The 13759-nt window shown below is 45.4% G+C and overlaps 3 protein-coding genes across 4 annotated transcripts; 2 read left to right on the top strand and 1 right to left on the bottom strand.

Moving 5' to 3' along the window:
• The first annotated feature begins 8 nt into the window (after positions 1-8).
• On the top strand, positions 9-1335 carry LOC118511709 (DNA-directed RNA polymerases I and III subunit RPAC1). The gene has a single exon (XM_036055130.1). It carries the CDS (start codon positions 143-145, stop codon positions 1127-1129), a length of 987 nt encoding a protein of 328 aa, XP_035911023.1. The 5' UTR covers positions 9-142; the 3' UTR covers positions 1130-1335.
• On the bottom strand, positions 1287-3043 carry LOC118511708 (nuclear pore complex protein Nup58). The gene has a single exon (XM_036055129.1). It carries the CDS (start codon positions 2893-2895, stop codon positions 1372-1374), a length of 1524 nt encoding a protein of 507 aa, XP_035911022.1. The 5' UTR covers positions 2896-3043; the 3' UTR covers positions 1287-1371.
• A 195-nt stretch (positions 3044-3238) lies between these two features.
• LOC118511705 (protein SCO1 homolog, mitochondrial) lies at positions 3239-4443 on the top strand. Of its 2 annotated transcripts, none has more exons than XM_036055124.1 (2): positions 3239-3380; positions 3449-4443. In XM_036055124.1, exon 2 carries the CDS (start codon positions 3469-3471, stop codon positions 4300-4302), a length of 834 nt encoding a protein of 277 aa, XP_035911017.1. In that variant the 5' UTR covers positions 3239-3380; positions 3449-3468; the 3' UTR covers positions 4303-4443. The 2 variants fall into 2 exon arrangements, with proteins under 2 accessions (XP_035911017.1, XP_035911018.1); XM_036055125.1 differs by having other exon boundaries at positions 3288-3380; positions 3436-4443.
• The last annotated feature ends 9316 nt before the right edge of the window (positions 4444-13759 follow it).

The raw sequence follows: 13759 nt of genomic DNA, 5'->3' as shown, positions 1-13759 counted from the left end.
GACAGGCAAGCGTTGAACAAACGTCAAACGGCACGCTGTCACAACAATGTGCCCGGCATGTATAGAAAAAAAAAACACGGTATCAACAAAAAGCACGTGAAATTGTTCCGGAATTCCGACGTTGAACAAAACCCGATCCAGTATGGCCACAAAACCACTGCTCTATCTGGAGGAATATAAACTGAAGCAGGATGCCAACGATTACGGTTTGTCGGACGAACTGTGGGACTTTGAGCGGTTTAAGCAACAGCTACAGATCGTCGTGGTACGGTACGAGGAGGACGAGCTGGAATTCGACATGATCGGGGTGAGCTGTGCCGTAGCGAACGTGTTCCGACGCTTGATGCTGAGCGAGGTGCCGAGCATGGCCATCGAAAAGGTGCACATTTATAACAACACCTCGATCATCCAGGACGAGGTGTTGGCCCATCGGTTGGGGTTGATTCCGCTGCGCGCCGATCCTCGCATGTTCGAGTACAAAGCAAACGAAACCGATCCTCCGACGGCGCAGGATACGCTGGAGTTTGAGCTGAAGGTGAAATGCACCCGAAAAACGAAGGAACCGAACGAGATGACGAATAACGACAATATGTACAAAAATCACAGCATCTACTCCGGTCAGATCAAGTGGGTTCCGATCGGGAATCAATCGACCGTCTATACGGAGGCTGCTGTAGGGCCGATTGATGATGATATTTTGATCAGCAAAATGCGTCCCGGGCACGAGTTCGACATCAAACTGTTCGCGGTGAAGGGGGTCGGCAATGATCATGCCAAGTTTTCGCCCGTGGCAACCGTTTCCTATCGGCTGCTGCCGGACATCAAGCTGAATCGTCCGGTGGCGGGGAACGATGCACGGTTGCTGCAGAAATGCTTCTCGCCGGGTGTGATTGAGATCGACAAAGATGATCAAGCGTACGTGAAAGAGGCGCGGTACGATAGTTGCAGCAGGAATGTGTACCGATACCCTCAGATTTCGGATGCCGTTACGATAGCCCGCGTACGGAACCATTTCATCTTCACGGTGGAATCGCTCGGTGCACTGAAGCCGGACGTTATCTTTGTGGAAGCGGCGAAGGTGCTGAAGAAAAAGTGTCGAATGTTTTTGGATGAAATAAAGGGCAATTGAAGGCTGTACGTAGATCAGAAAAAGAGAGTAGTACCTTGTGCCTTTTTGGTGAAAGAAATCAGTTAATATATTAATCATTAGCATTAGCAACTTTTAAATCGATATTCCGATCCCCTGTCTCGCATAATTCGGAAAGACGCTAATGAAACGCAACAGGTGTATGTCACAATAAAAGTACTTTATGTTCCACCGTTCGTCACTCACAATCGCATCGCAATGTTTCTTGTTCGTAAACCTGTAGCTTACAATTTATTTCTTTTGCTCCCTAGGGGTGGCTTTTGCAAATTGAACGCATCACCCCCGGTGGCGGACATGGTCCCGAATCCAAACCCTAACCGGTTTCCGAACCCGTCACTACCGGACGCACTGCCGGCTCCGGTGTTTAATCCAAAAAAGTTCGTCTGTCCGAAGGCACCTTTGCTTTGGTCTGCCCCCGGCAGTCCAGCACCAGCCCCGGACCATAGCGATGTTCCGGCACCGGTTTGCCTTAACGAAACACCAAAGCTCACATTACCCATCACGGTCGAGAACGGTGTCGGTCCGGAAGAGATGTTGAGCGCAAACTTGTCCGCAACGTTAGCACCTTCCTTCGCTCCTTCGCTGCTCTCGAACACATCCGTATTGTCGCGCAGAAGATATCGCCTCAGGTTGAGGTACTGTTCCTTCTGTGTCTCAACCTTCTGGTGCAGCTCGTGCAAACGCCCCGCCAGCGCCACAAAGCTTTCGTAGATCTGCTGCAGACAAAGCTTCAAATCGTGGGGCGTAAAGTATTGTGGCGTAGTGAGCGAGTTCATGTGTTTTTCCGTCAGTTCGACCTGCTGCTTCAGATTGATTAGATCAGATTCGTACTTGGCGATCAGCTCGATGAAGTATTGCAACGGCAGCGTGTTTTCGAACTGCAGCCCGGCGGGCGTTTCCTGCGTACGCTGTGCCATATCTGCCTGGCGCGTAATGCCGGACGTTTCGTGCCGAAGCATTTTAATCGCGTTCTGATTGTTGGTCAGGCTGTTCGACATTTCCGCCAAAGTACTGGTCAGGTTTTTAATTTCGTTCGATACGTTCGACATCTTCCGGGCGGAGGAGCGTGCAATGTCGGAGCCGATGGTTTTCTGCTTCTTAATGTGCTCCTTCAGATGTTCTACGGTGCTGATGATTTCCTGCGGGACTTGCGATTCCTTTGCTTTCGTGTTATCATTTTTACCTTCGACCGATTTGGGTACGTTGGCGTTTATGTCCACTCCTCCCAAGCCAACGGTGGTTGTGGCGGATGTTGTGGGAGCTGCCGCCACCGTGGCTGTGGTCGTTGATTTGGCAGCACCGAAAAGGCCTCCCCCGGCTGCATTTCCTAGACCAAGCGTGTTGGTACCACCGGTCGTAGCGGTAGCCGCAGTTCCGAAATTAAGCGTTGGCACCGCAAATGTAGACGTCGTTGTTGCCGTGGCTGTAGTTCCGGCAGACACGCTCAGCCCTCCGAAAGGGCTTGCGGTGCTGGTGGTGGTTGATCCGAGACCAAACGAGAGTGGGGCCGCAGCCGACGTTGTGGTTGGCTTTCCAAAGCTAAATCCAGGCAATGCAGTTGCCGCTGTCGTGGTAGCTGCAGTAGCAGCAGCAGCAGCAGTTCCGAAGGAAAATCCCGTCGCCGGTGCAGGCGCACCCGCCGCCGGCGCAACGGGCGCTATCGAAGCGATGCTCGTTGTTGCTGCTGGCGTACCGAACGAAAACGCGGGCGCCGACGTTGTTGGAGTACCGAAAGTGAAACCGGACATCTTTGCACCTTAACGGCCGAGGTAGTTTACGTGTTAACACTGCTACAAACACGGCAAATTTGATAAATTTTCCTATAAACGAATTTGTTTTCCTCGCTAGAAAACGAGGGAAAGCAAGCAGCGAGAACGAGCGTTGTGAAATGTCAAACGACGCACGTCAAACAGTGTGCCTAGCGGTTGTGATTCTTAGAATGAGAAATATTTTTTCTGGCAATCAAAAATAATAAAAACCCGTTGTTAAAAGGGGTTTAATTTTGTTTTGTCCAATATCATTCAAATACTATGATTGCAGAAAACTGTTTGTATCAGCTTTATAAAATATCATCCATTTCAATCTGCTTTTCTAAGCATTCACCGCGGTGCGTCATTGCTCCGAAATGTCAAAATAAGCACGTAACAACATTGCCGGCTCGAAGAAAACAGTGCAAAGTAATTACACAAATTGTTTAAATGTGTGTAAATATTTAGTGCCGTACAAAAAACTGGTAAAATCCTCGTACCTCGAGTAGAAACCCGCTCACCAATCTTCACTAACTCTAGGCGGTGTTTTTAGCATTTCTAGGGTGCATCAACATGTCGAACATGCTGCTAAGATTTTCCTGCCGAAGTTTACGCGAGATGAGTGGGAGTGCCGGATTGTTCGGAAGCGCCGGAACAAAACTCGCCACCACCAATCAGGTCCGGTTGCCCAAACATGCGTCCATGGTGAGCCGGTTTCAGCACACAACGCGCCAGTCCGATCCCATGAAGGGCAAAGGTCCGATCACGTGGAAAAGTTTCGCATTTATTGCCACCGCCGGTATCGGGGTGCTCGGGTTCATGTGGTACGTGAAGGACGAGAAGGAGCAGGCACTGATGCGGGAACGGAAGCGCCAGCTGGGCAAGGCAGCCATCGGCGGCAAGTGGGATCTAATCGACTCCGAGGGCAATCCGCGCAAATCGGCTGACTTTGCTGGCAAATGGTTGCTGATCTACTTTGGCTTCACGCACTGTCCCGACATCTGCCCGGACGAGCTGGAGAAGATGGCGGCCGTGGTTGACAATCTGGAGAAGGAAAAGGATGCGGAACCGGTGCAGCCGATATTCATCACAGTCGATCCGCAGCGTGACACCAAAGAGATTGTGGGCAAGTACGTGAAGGAGTTTTCGCCGAAGCTGCTCGGTCTTACGGGAACGGTGGAACAGGTGGCGCAGGTATGTCGAGCATTCCGGGTATACTTTAGTGCGGGGCCGAAGGACGAGGACGACGATTATATCGTGGATCACACGATCATCATGTACTTGGTTGATCCGAACGGCGAGTTTGTCGATTACTATGGCCAGAACCGTGATAAGGAGTCGATAAAGAATTCCATACTGATCAACATGGCAAAGTTCAAGCAGATGCATAAATCATCGTGGTGGTAGATGAGCCGAAGCCAGCAAGGGAACGCGTGTGGATGTGTACGAGAGAGAAAAAAAAGAAAGTATAGTAGCGCTGTGGCGATCAATCGTATTGGTTAAGTGGATTAAAAACTCGGCAGCATGTCGTAATACTTAAAACTTGCATATAACTAAGCTTTATTCATTTATTAACTTTTAAGATAGATTCTGCCATTGATGTGTGAAAGAAAAAAGAATCTTACAACTATTTATTGTAGGCTAAGTCTAAACTAATTTCTTAATCAAACATACGCTAAAATTTCAGCATGCAAAGTTGTGCGATGTAAAAAAGATTCATGCAAATAGCGACAGCGAATCGAGCAAATAGTTTTTGCCCCCTTGCGAAGCACTGTACGCCCTGCCGAGACATCAAAGTGCGCGGTTTACTATTTATGCCAAGAGGCAACACACACACCCACTTTGGGGCCCGTTAAGATTTAACCAGCATAAAACATAATCTCCTTTACAAAAGTTTAATTAAGACGCGAAGAGCAAAGTTAGGAAGGTTTACGTCTTTGTTTGTGTTTTAGTTTTTCGCTTCACCATGCCAAAACCACGTTGGCATGAGCGTATGCAAGAGCGTGTGCGAATGTGGAATGCAACGGAAGGATTACGTGTGTCCGGACGGCTTGGTTGGCATTTGCGGTAGCCCGGAGTGGTACCGTCCGGGGACGTGTTAAAACTTAAGTCGGACCGGGTGTAAAGTTACCCGGTGGCAAGGCGGTGATGATGATCGCTGGCCGGAATAATGAAAACAATAATGGCTTTGATCGTTGGGATGTAAAGTGCGAGCATGCACTTTGTCCCCCATTTTCCCGGTAGCTGCGTTGCATTGGCAATGACAAATTTTCGCTCAAAGTGTTAAACATCGTCGGAAGACTTTCCGCCGTACGTCTCGGTCTTAGGTTTCGACTTTCGCACACCGGCCACTAACAATAACGTTGGCGGGTGTAGTGCTGTGTGCAGTAAAAGTTTGGTTGAGGTTTTTTTGTTTTGCCACGCTCTATCATTTTTTTTCTGGCTTCATTCGATGCACCACTATTTACGTATTTGTAGCGAACAAACACCTCAAGCAGCGGTGCATGGTAAGAGTGCGAGAAAACCGATGAAAAAAAGGGAGGTTTAAATGGAAAAGCATGGAGCATGGAAAACTGTACAGCTCTTACTGCAACTGGGGTCGGGATGGAACAGCAACAGCACGGACATGGGAAGATTAAATTAAAACTTTCTCACCCTTGTTGACTGTTGTATTTTGGGCGATTTTTACACCTCCCATCGTCGTTACCGTTGCCGGATTTTGCGTTGATGAACTTTGCGCCGAACATGTCCCGGGCGCATCTTGTATCCCAGTTTAAGTTAATGTTTAAACCCTGCATGTTTTATGGTTGGCAAGTGCTTTAGAGGGGGGGTGGTTGTCTTTTTCTGTTGTTGTTGTTGCAGAATACTGTTTCTTGTGATGCTATGTTTTAGTTTGAAAACTGCTTGCATAAAATTACCACAAAATAGTGAAAGTTACAAGAGGGCAATATGACAGAGACAGCTGTTGTGAAAGGGTAACATTCTTTATTTAAATATTTGTGTTTTCTTTTGTGTTATCGAGCGACTTTTTAAGTGCTTGTACATTCAATTAAAAAAAAAGCAATAGTATCAAGTAATTCTAGGAGACTAACAAAAAAACTACTTCAATTCAATTTTGAAATTCAAAAATCGATTTTTTTATCCACGTGACATATTCAATAAAAATATACATTTTGTGTATAGAAATTGAAAGCATTTTTTAAATTATTTATTCTTTACAAACCAGTAATACTACCAGTCAGGTTTTTTTCTAATTAATAGTATGTAGCAAAAGAGATAGAAGAGTTTCTATCAATCTACTAACAAAATAAGCAATTGAATAAAAATCCTTGAAAAACGGTCTCACGATGTTTGGGTTTTAATTTTGTGATGAGCAAAACAGCAGATAAAACATCGGTACACAACAAAATGACATGTAATTTTAAATACAGCGATGGATGCGGAAAGGTTCCTATCAGAAATGTACCCTCACAAGAAAAAAGGATCGTTTCAGGTCCATATGCTGAAAGGTCAGGTCAACATGTTGCAGAACTTCTGCCTACTGATCGTTGTGGTACATTGATATATACACCTCTGTTACGAATGTTAAATCCCTTAAAAGTCTTTACTATAGCTGGGTCATCCTGGCATCTTGGGGAATCTAATTCGCTGTACAATAATCCTGAGCGCTTTGCCTTAGAACGCAACTGATAGGAATTCGTCAGTTTTGTACAGAGTGCTTGTCTTCGAAAGAGGGCCGGGAAGGTCTAGCCCGCCAGCACATTATATCTGGCCCGCGAGAAAATATTTGTAGGTCTTAAAGGTCTATTCACCAAGACGCAACTTATCTTCCCCGTGTGTCAACTTTAACCAGAGTTCTGGCATCGTATTCGGTAAGCGACGTAATGTGACATAATAAGTCCTCGGAGTTCTTAAATTCGCAACAAGAGAGACCGGCTAAGAAGCGGCCAGAGGCAAGCATCAAATATCAATCTTAATTTCGAATTGTTAAATCAATCAATGGTAGGTTTACAAAATAATTGTGACTTACTGGTATCGTTTTGTTTAGAATATAGAAATCATACAAAATTGGAATATCCGGCAAGCAATGGCGGATCAGGGTATTTGGAAGCCTCGAGCGGAATGCGAGTTGAGGCCTCTCCAATTGTGGCTCGTTTGTGAGTAAGACCAACAGGATGTCTAATGAGGCCCCTCCAACAGACGGTCCGGGTTTACGAAGTTTTAAATTTTTTAACCGTCTTGCTCTTTTAGAGAGCAGGGGTCTTAGAGGCTCTAGATCTATGCCACGATCAAGATCGACTTATAGAAGATGATCCCCTCAGAAATTTTCGATCTTCGAATTTCGGGAGGTTCTCTCTGCCATCAAAATAAAAAGAAGACATGCAACATAATCTCCATGTAGTGAGTCCGTCGAGACATGTGATATTGATCATCGTTGTTCTAATAAGCCTGGTAAGTTGTCCCAGGATTCCCTCTACCAATTCTATCCGGCTCAACAAACTAATCAAAAATGGACTAAAAACCATAACAAAATGCTTTCATTAAAGAGTAATATTAAAAACAAACATTGGAAAAAAAAACACCGCAACGGAAACTAATAGCAAAGACATATCAGCTAAACGCACATTGAAAGGAAAGACCCAACAAGAAAAAAAAAAACAAAAAATTAAAGCACCAAACCAGAAAAAAACTTTTCCGATTCCAAAATCGTAAGCTGACCGACCGGAGGAACCAACAACAGAAAAAGCAAAGCGAACGTTGGCGAATTTATCAACGCTGTCCCGTACGTCCGTTTGCTCATCCGGAAGACCGGTATCGAATGCTGCCGATAGCCTGCCTATAAGGGACTGGCGGCTTGATTTGGCATCGTTCGTATTTTTCTTTTGCATTACAGTTTTTGGAGAATTTCGGAATCTGAGACCAGGCAGAGCTTGGTCGGGAGAAAAAGTTGTTTTTAGAATTGCAAAAGTTGATTGCTCTGCTACGACGGTGCGCGGGTGAATAGCCATTTTCCCGCTTCTGCCAGCGTGTAAGAAGAACAAGTGCCGAAATAGGAGTGTCAGTGGGAGGAGGTGTACAATGTTTTTTTTGTCTATTTATTTGGTAGGAAAAAATGCATTACTCAGTGAAAATAGAAGGTAGCAGAAACAACCGACCGAACCAATGCGATCGGGAATGTTTCGGTGAGGCACGTGATTGTTGATAGTGGTATATATACACTTCTTCCCGGCATTGGCGCTATCGGTTGCGGCCGAATGCCTTTTTTCCTTGGTTTTGCTGTTGAGTGACGTTTTACTTTTTATTTGGCACAGACAGAACGAGAGAGAGAGAGCGAATCCGGAGGAGAAAAAAATGGCTACAAATCGAATGGCGACGTTTGAGCTTGTTGAAAGTTATCGTAAATTGAATTTATTTCAGCTCGCCTCAGTATCGTACATTTCCGTTGTGCCCAGCAGCAGCCGAATTGATTTTGCCCAAATTTCTTGCACTTGTCCCGATCCGTTTGCAGTTCTGTGCCGCCGGCGCACAGTGTCAAAGATCGCTTGCTTTTTGCGGGGAGGGGAGGAGTACAAGCTTGTAAGTGTCCTTGGTCATGGTCATGGATGAGGGTTATTGCTTTACAGCGCCTCGTGCGGCGCTACCGCTTTCATATTTCGAAGACATTTCGGGCTTTATTTGACAACGGTTGAAGTTGATATTAATTTTTGCTGTCATGATGAGATTAGGAACTTTTATATTATTGTTCGATTGGTGTTTTGAGATTGTGTTCCCGGGGTTTTACGCAGGGGAACTTGAAACGGTGAGGGATGATTGAAGAAGAAGAAGAAGAAGGGGAAGGATATTGCATTTAAATGTAAAATGGGGTGCTTTTTGTCTGTGTGTGTGCGCGCTTAAGTTATTCCGAGAAGGACCTCGGAACCTAGTATTGATGATTAAGGTAATGAGTTGCAGAAAAAGGGCTTTTTATGCCTGTTTTTTTTTCTTAGAATTTTAGGTTTTTGTCCCGTAACGTTTGGGGTGGTAAGAATGCTTTTATTATTGATTAGCACAATTTAAATAATTTGAATTCGTCTGCCACTGGAGTAATTGATGATGATTGCAATTTAAAGTGAAACGGAATCTAATTTGAAACTTTTTTTTTTGAAAGTCGTAAGATCAACCTGAGATACAATAATTTGGTGGAAAACAATAGCAATTGCATTTGCCCTCCCCCCCGTATTGGCCGCAGTTCTGGACATAGGCAGAACGTCTAAAGTTCCTATTCGAGATCTGCTGGCGGGTGAGGATGATGCCTACCTGTAGTTTATTTTTGAGCTCTTCAGAGCAAACGGTTGCTAGTTTAGTACCATCTGACTAAACTCCTAGTCCACCCTGTTTTCCCACTCCTGCTGTTTTTCTGCGCTCTCCCGAAATAAGGTGCCCTTTCTCAGTTTGGTGAAGGAAATGTCTTCAAAAACCAACATCAATGGTACCGAAGTTTGTAACTCTATGTTGTTACCTAGTTTTATGAAGCCGTCCTTAATGAACAGAAAAAAATCGAGTAGACAAAAATGTTTGTTTATAATTCCTCTTTGAAGAGTTCATTGGATAGCTTTGAGCGCAGCATTTGGATTGTTGGATGCAGTTTGAACAGCCCTAAGGAGAAATAAGCATGCCGGCAAAGCTGTATTCCAGAGTTGTGAGTCACATTTTGTACAAGCATCACTTTAAATAATTGAGGTAAGCAAGAAGGACTGCTGTTTTACATGAGAGAACATTGACATTTTCTGTATATTATGGCATATGTTTCTTCTTCTTCTTCCTTGGCCCTACAACGTTGAAAAGTCTCGGCCTGCCATTTCTGGCTTTCTGTGACTCGATTTTACCCGTAACAAAGTAGTCAGCCCTGCGTTCGGAGAGGAGGTCTGGATGGGATTTGAACCTCGGTCCTGCCGTGCGAAGACCGATGCCGTTATCGCCACGGCCACCGGACTGCCCCATGGCGTATGTTGAGTAACAAATAACACACTTAAGGAGTCTTTTGACGTTAAAAGACCAATTTTTTATTTTTTAATATGAGAAATTCAATTATAAATCTGAGTCTGAGTTCTGAAGGGAAGGCTTTCGCAATAGGCGAATCCATGATTGATGTAATCCTATCAACACTATGTTTCTTTCAGTTTGAAAGTAGTTTTCAATTATTTTTATCTAACTTTTTTTAGGAATTTAAATAATGTGATTCTGTACTTTAGAGTGAAGTGATTAAATAATGTCTATTCCTTTATGCTGGTCTGTCTACCCAGCTACTGTAATAATCAAGTCAATGAAGGCAGACCTAGACCGCTAGACGTTGTAGAGCGAAATGACTTTAAACAAGAAGGATAATCGGTCCTGCTTAAAGGTTGTAAGCTCTCTTCATTCCACCCTTCAGTGAAGTTTATTATGTTGGATCAATTGGTTGAACACCACTTAATGATCTGACCTGTTTTGATACACTACATCATCCACCAATTCTAGCATTTCTCCCCACCCAAAAATCTCTGCAGAAGTCCCAGATAGCCAGAAAAGGAAATACTATCACTTACAACAGTTTTCGGATTTATGAATTCCTCCTTTAATTGGCAGCATGGCTATGACACAGATTCTTAAAGTAGTTTATAGCCATTTTTACCATTACACAAATTTCGATTTGTTGCATCCCACCCGTCGGAGGGAACTCAACCGGAGAGTACAAGATCTACCCAACCCAAAATGCAACTTCATCCTACCAATCCCCACCCCAAAACCACTACCCCTCCCCTCCCACTCACATCCCCTCACTTCGCTTTGATTTGTAGCGATTATTTATTCGAGGCATGTTTTCGGTATGTTTTAGCAGTTGCCTTAAATCATTCGTACCGTGCCAGCTGCATTCCTCCCGAAGCTTCCACGGGAACTCGGGAAGATGTCGATCCGCCTACCCACCCGGCTGACACTCACACCCTGGTACGGGACAGAAATTTGTTGTGATTAATTTTTATTGCACAATTCTATTTCATAAATCTGCAATGTTGTGGCTTTTTCGAACTGCTCTTATGCCGTCCCTCACCGGCAGTGGTACGGTATGCAATCCTAACTCCTAACAGCTAAGCTACGCTAGCCGGCACACTGTATTCCATTTCCGGTGGTGTTGCACTGTCGTTGATCGGTGGCAGTAAATGGTAGCAGATGGCATGTTTGCTTAGTGCGAGAGAAGCAGTGCCCGGGGAGAAGATGTGGAAGTGCTTCCAGGGTTGGTCGAGTTCTACCAGAAGTTTTTCTGGAGCTCTCTGCGTTCTTCTGGGATTCTCTGGAGCCGGCCGTGGTGGTAGTATCTGACGGAGGATGGCGCAGAGAATGATAACTTCCTAAATTCCAAACGACACACAGCGCACACGTACAGGACACCCGACGTTCCCCGGAGTTCCCCTGGGCAAACGGTTGGGTAGATGTATAGTTTTCATCTTCATTTTCGCTGCGAACAGCAGAACATAAACATCTTCTTCTGGTGGGCACCGTACGAGAAAGGATCCTTTGTGGGCTTTCTTGTACAGCTGGGTGTGTGTTTTTTTCACTCTCTCTCAAGCTGTTCTACTGAAACCAGTTGTTTCGTCGGGATGTCCAAACGGGAATGGAGCGAACCGTAGGCTGGTGGCCAAAAACCGAACAAACGAGTGCTCTTAATGGGTTGGCCCGGTCGGTCGGCCTCGGTCTACCCCGGCGTTCTTGATGCTGAACTTTTGCTCTCACATCATACATACAATGGCGGTGTAAACAAGTCACAAGTCTAACTTTGGTTACGGTCCGGCCGTACCAGGTCTGGTTCGGATCACATTTCGTAAATTTTTCCCTTCCACCGTTCGCCTGTGGACAGCGGAGGGGTGAGGCGGTGAGAACTTTGGAGGCGCCTGTCGTGTACTTCAAATGTTTCCCTTTTAGCTAATCGGTGGCGCTCGGGTTCGCTCCCCCCCGTTTCCCTGCGAATCTTTTGAACCGGGCGCCCCGAAAGCGGTGGAGAGCTTTTGCACTTTACACCAGATTTATACCTCCGATGGCACATTATGGTAACTATCGTCTGAACTTAACGACAGCCGACCGAACGGACTTGTTGTTGGGCCGTACAGAAATTTGGCTGTATGTGCGTGTTTGCGGCCAGTGTTGTGAAATAGGTTTAGGGTACTGAAGGGTTTTTTTTCGGGCTCATCTTCATTAAGCATACGAACGGCGGTTAGCTGCTGGGTGGTACTTTCATTTTACTTTCGTTTTTCCCCGGACGTTATGTTCGGGCCATCGCGCCCGATTCGCTCCATTCGCTGCGGACGCCTTTCTTACATAGCATTCCCTCCGTTGGTGTGCCTAATGGATAGCCATGAATTGCACTGTTCGAAGTTTGTTGATGGGAAGCTTGGAATGGTCTTTTTTGGAAGGAGCAGACGAAGCGAATCTTTAGCAAAAGCGAAGAAACTGCTTGCCACGCTGTTCTACCCGTACAGAGGGCGCAGGCTCGTTCGCCTCGCTCACTGTTGTTACAGCCACATTTAATGCCATGTTTTATTGTGCAATGCGAGCGCCATAAAACATACGCCAGCAAGGCTTTAAGGCTTACGCGGAAACTCCCCACGGTGGGCCGGGGAAATATGGAACTGTTTCACAAATCGATCGTTCGGTTAGAACGAATCGCATTGCGCCGCGAGAGTGTACCAATGATGTGCTTGTTTGGCAATCATCATAAATTTTTTAACCCCTTCAACGGGAAGCGGTTCGGCGGGTGTTGTTGTTCTGTTTTTCTGCCCTTCCTCCGAAGGTAGTGTAAGGGGGAGGTGAGGGTTGGAAGAGGTGGGATTTTGAACTCCCATGAAGCTTCCCATGCGGGGCAAAAGTGTGCAACTTTTTCAATAACCAGCGTAAGCCAATGGTAGATGCTGGGAGGAATTTTAATTTCCCTGCCAAGAAGAAGGATCCTTGAAGAGTGGATGATGTGACTTGTGCGTGGAAAGTTGGAACTGAAGTGAGATAAAAATCATGCCCTCTCTCTCTCTCGCTTTAAGCGACGAATGCTTGTAGGTTAAATGCATAAAACAGAGCATATTATGAGGGCATTCAAATAAACAGATGACGATGAGCATTAGCATTGTGCATAAATAATTCTCCGACCCGGTGGGTGCATTTTGCGGTGGATCCGCACTTTTTATGTTTTATTTTTCATGCAATGTTTTACTTTACTTCTGCTGTTCTTTCCTTTTTTCTGCCATGCTTTCTTTCTCTCACCCGCCCCCCCTATTGCCATCTATCTCAACTTTGTTGGATGCCGGAGGTTTTGCTGTGAGGTTTTATTTACGACCTATTACGCTATTGTTGCGGTCGGGATGGGATGTGCGTTAAATTTATGAGATTTATTTATCGCTTGTAATACTGTGCGTTTATCGAAAGCATTCGCACTGTTAACTGCTGAAACGCTTTTGTTTGCACGTGTTTATGTGAATTGAGTGTGATTGTTTTTTTTGTTGCTGTTTTTGTAGGTTTTTATTTTCACCCATATTATGCGTTGCAACAATTTTGAATATCGCATCAATATCGTGAACGATGGACGGGGGATTCATGGGGCATTGTCCGTGCTTGTGCGTGCCGCCAACCCCGTGTGTGGTTGTTGCTCGTTTATTTCACTTTCCACATATCAGTTTTTGTATGGCTTTATCGGTAGGGAAACCACCATAATCGAGTTTACAGTTTGGCAGAGCTCGTGAGGGGAGGGGTACACTGCCACCGCCATCTTTGGAGGTTGGTGAATGTCGCAGTCCCAAAACGCAGTTGGTTGGAGTTTAAAGTGGAAGCAGGTTTATTGCAATCGGTTTGCAAATGTAAATAT

The sequence above is a fragment of the Anopheles stephensi genome, chromosome 3, assembly GCF_013141755.1.
Source record: "Anopheles stephensi strain Indian chromosome 3, UCI_ANSTEP_V1.0, whole genome shotgun sequence".
Taxonomy (NCBI): Eukaryota; Metazoa; Arthropoda; class Insecta; order Diptera; family Culicidae; genus Anopheles; species Anopheles stephensi.
Note: the sequence above shows the minus strand (reverse complement) of the source record. Positions and strands in the feature narration are given on the sequence as shown.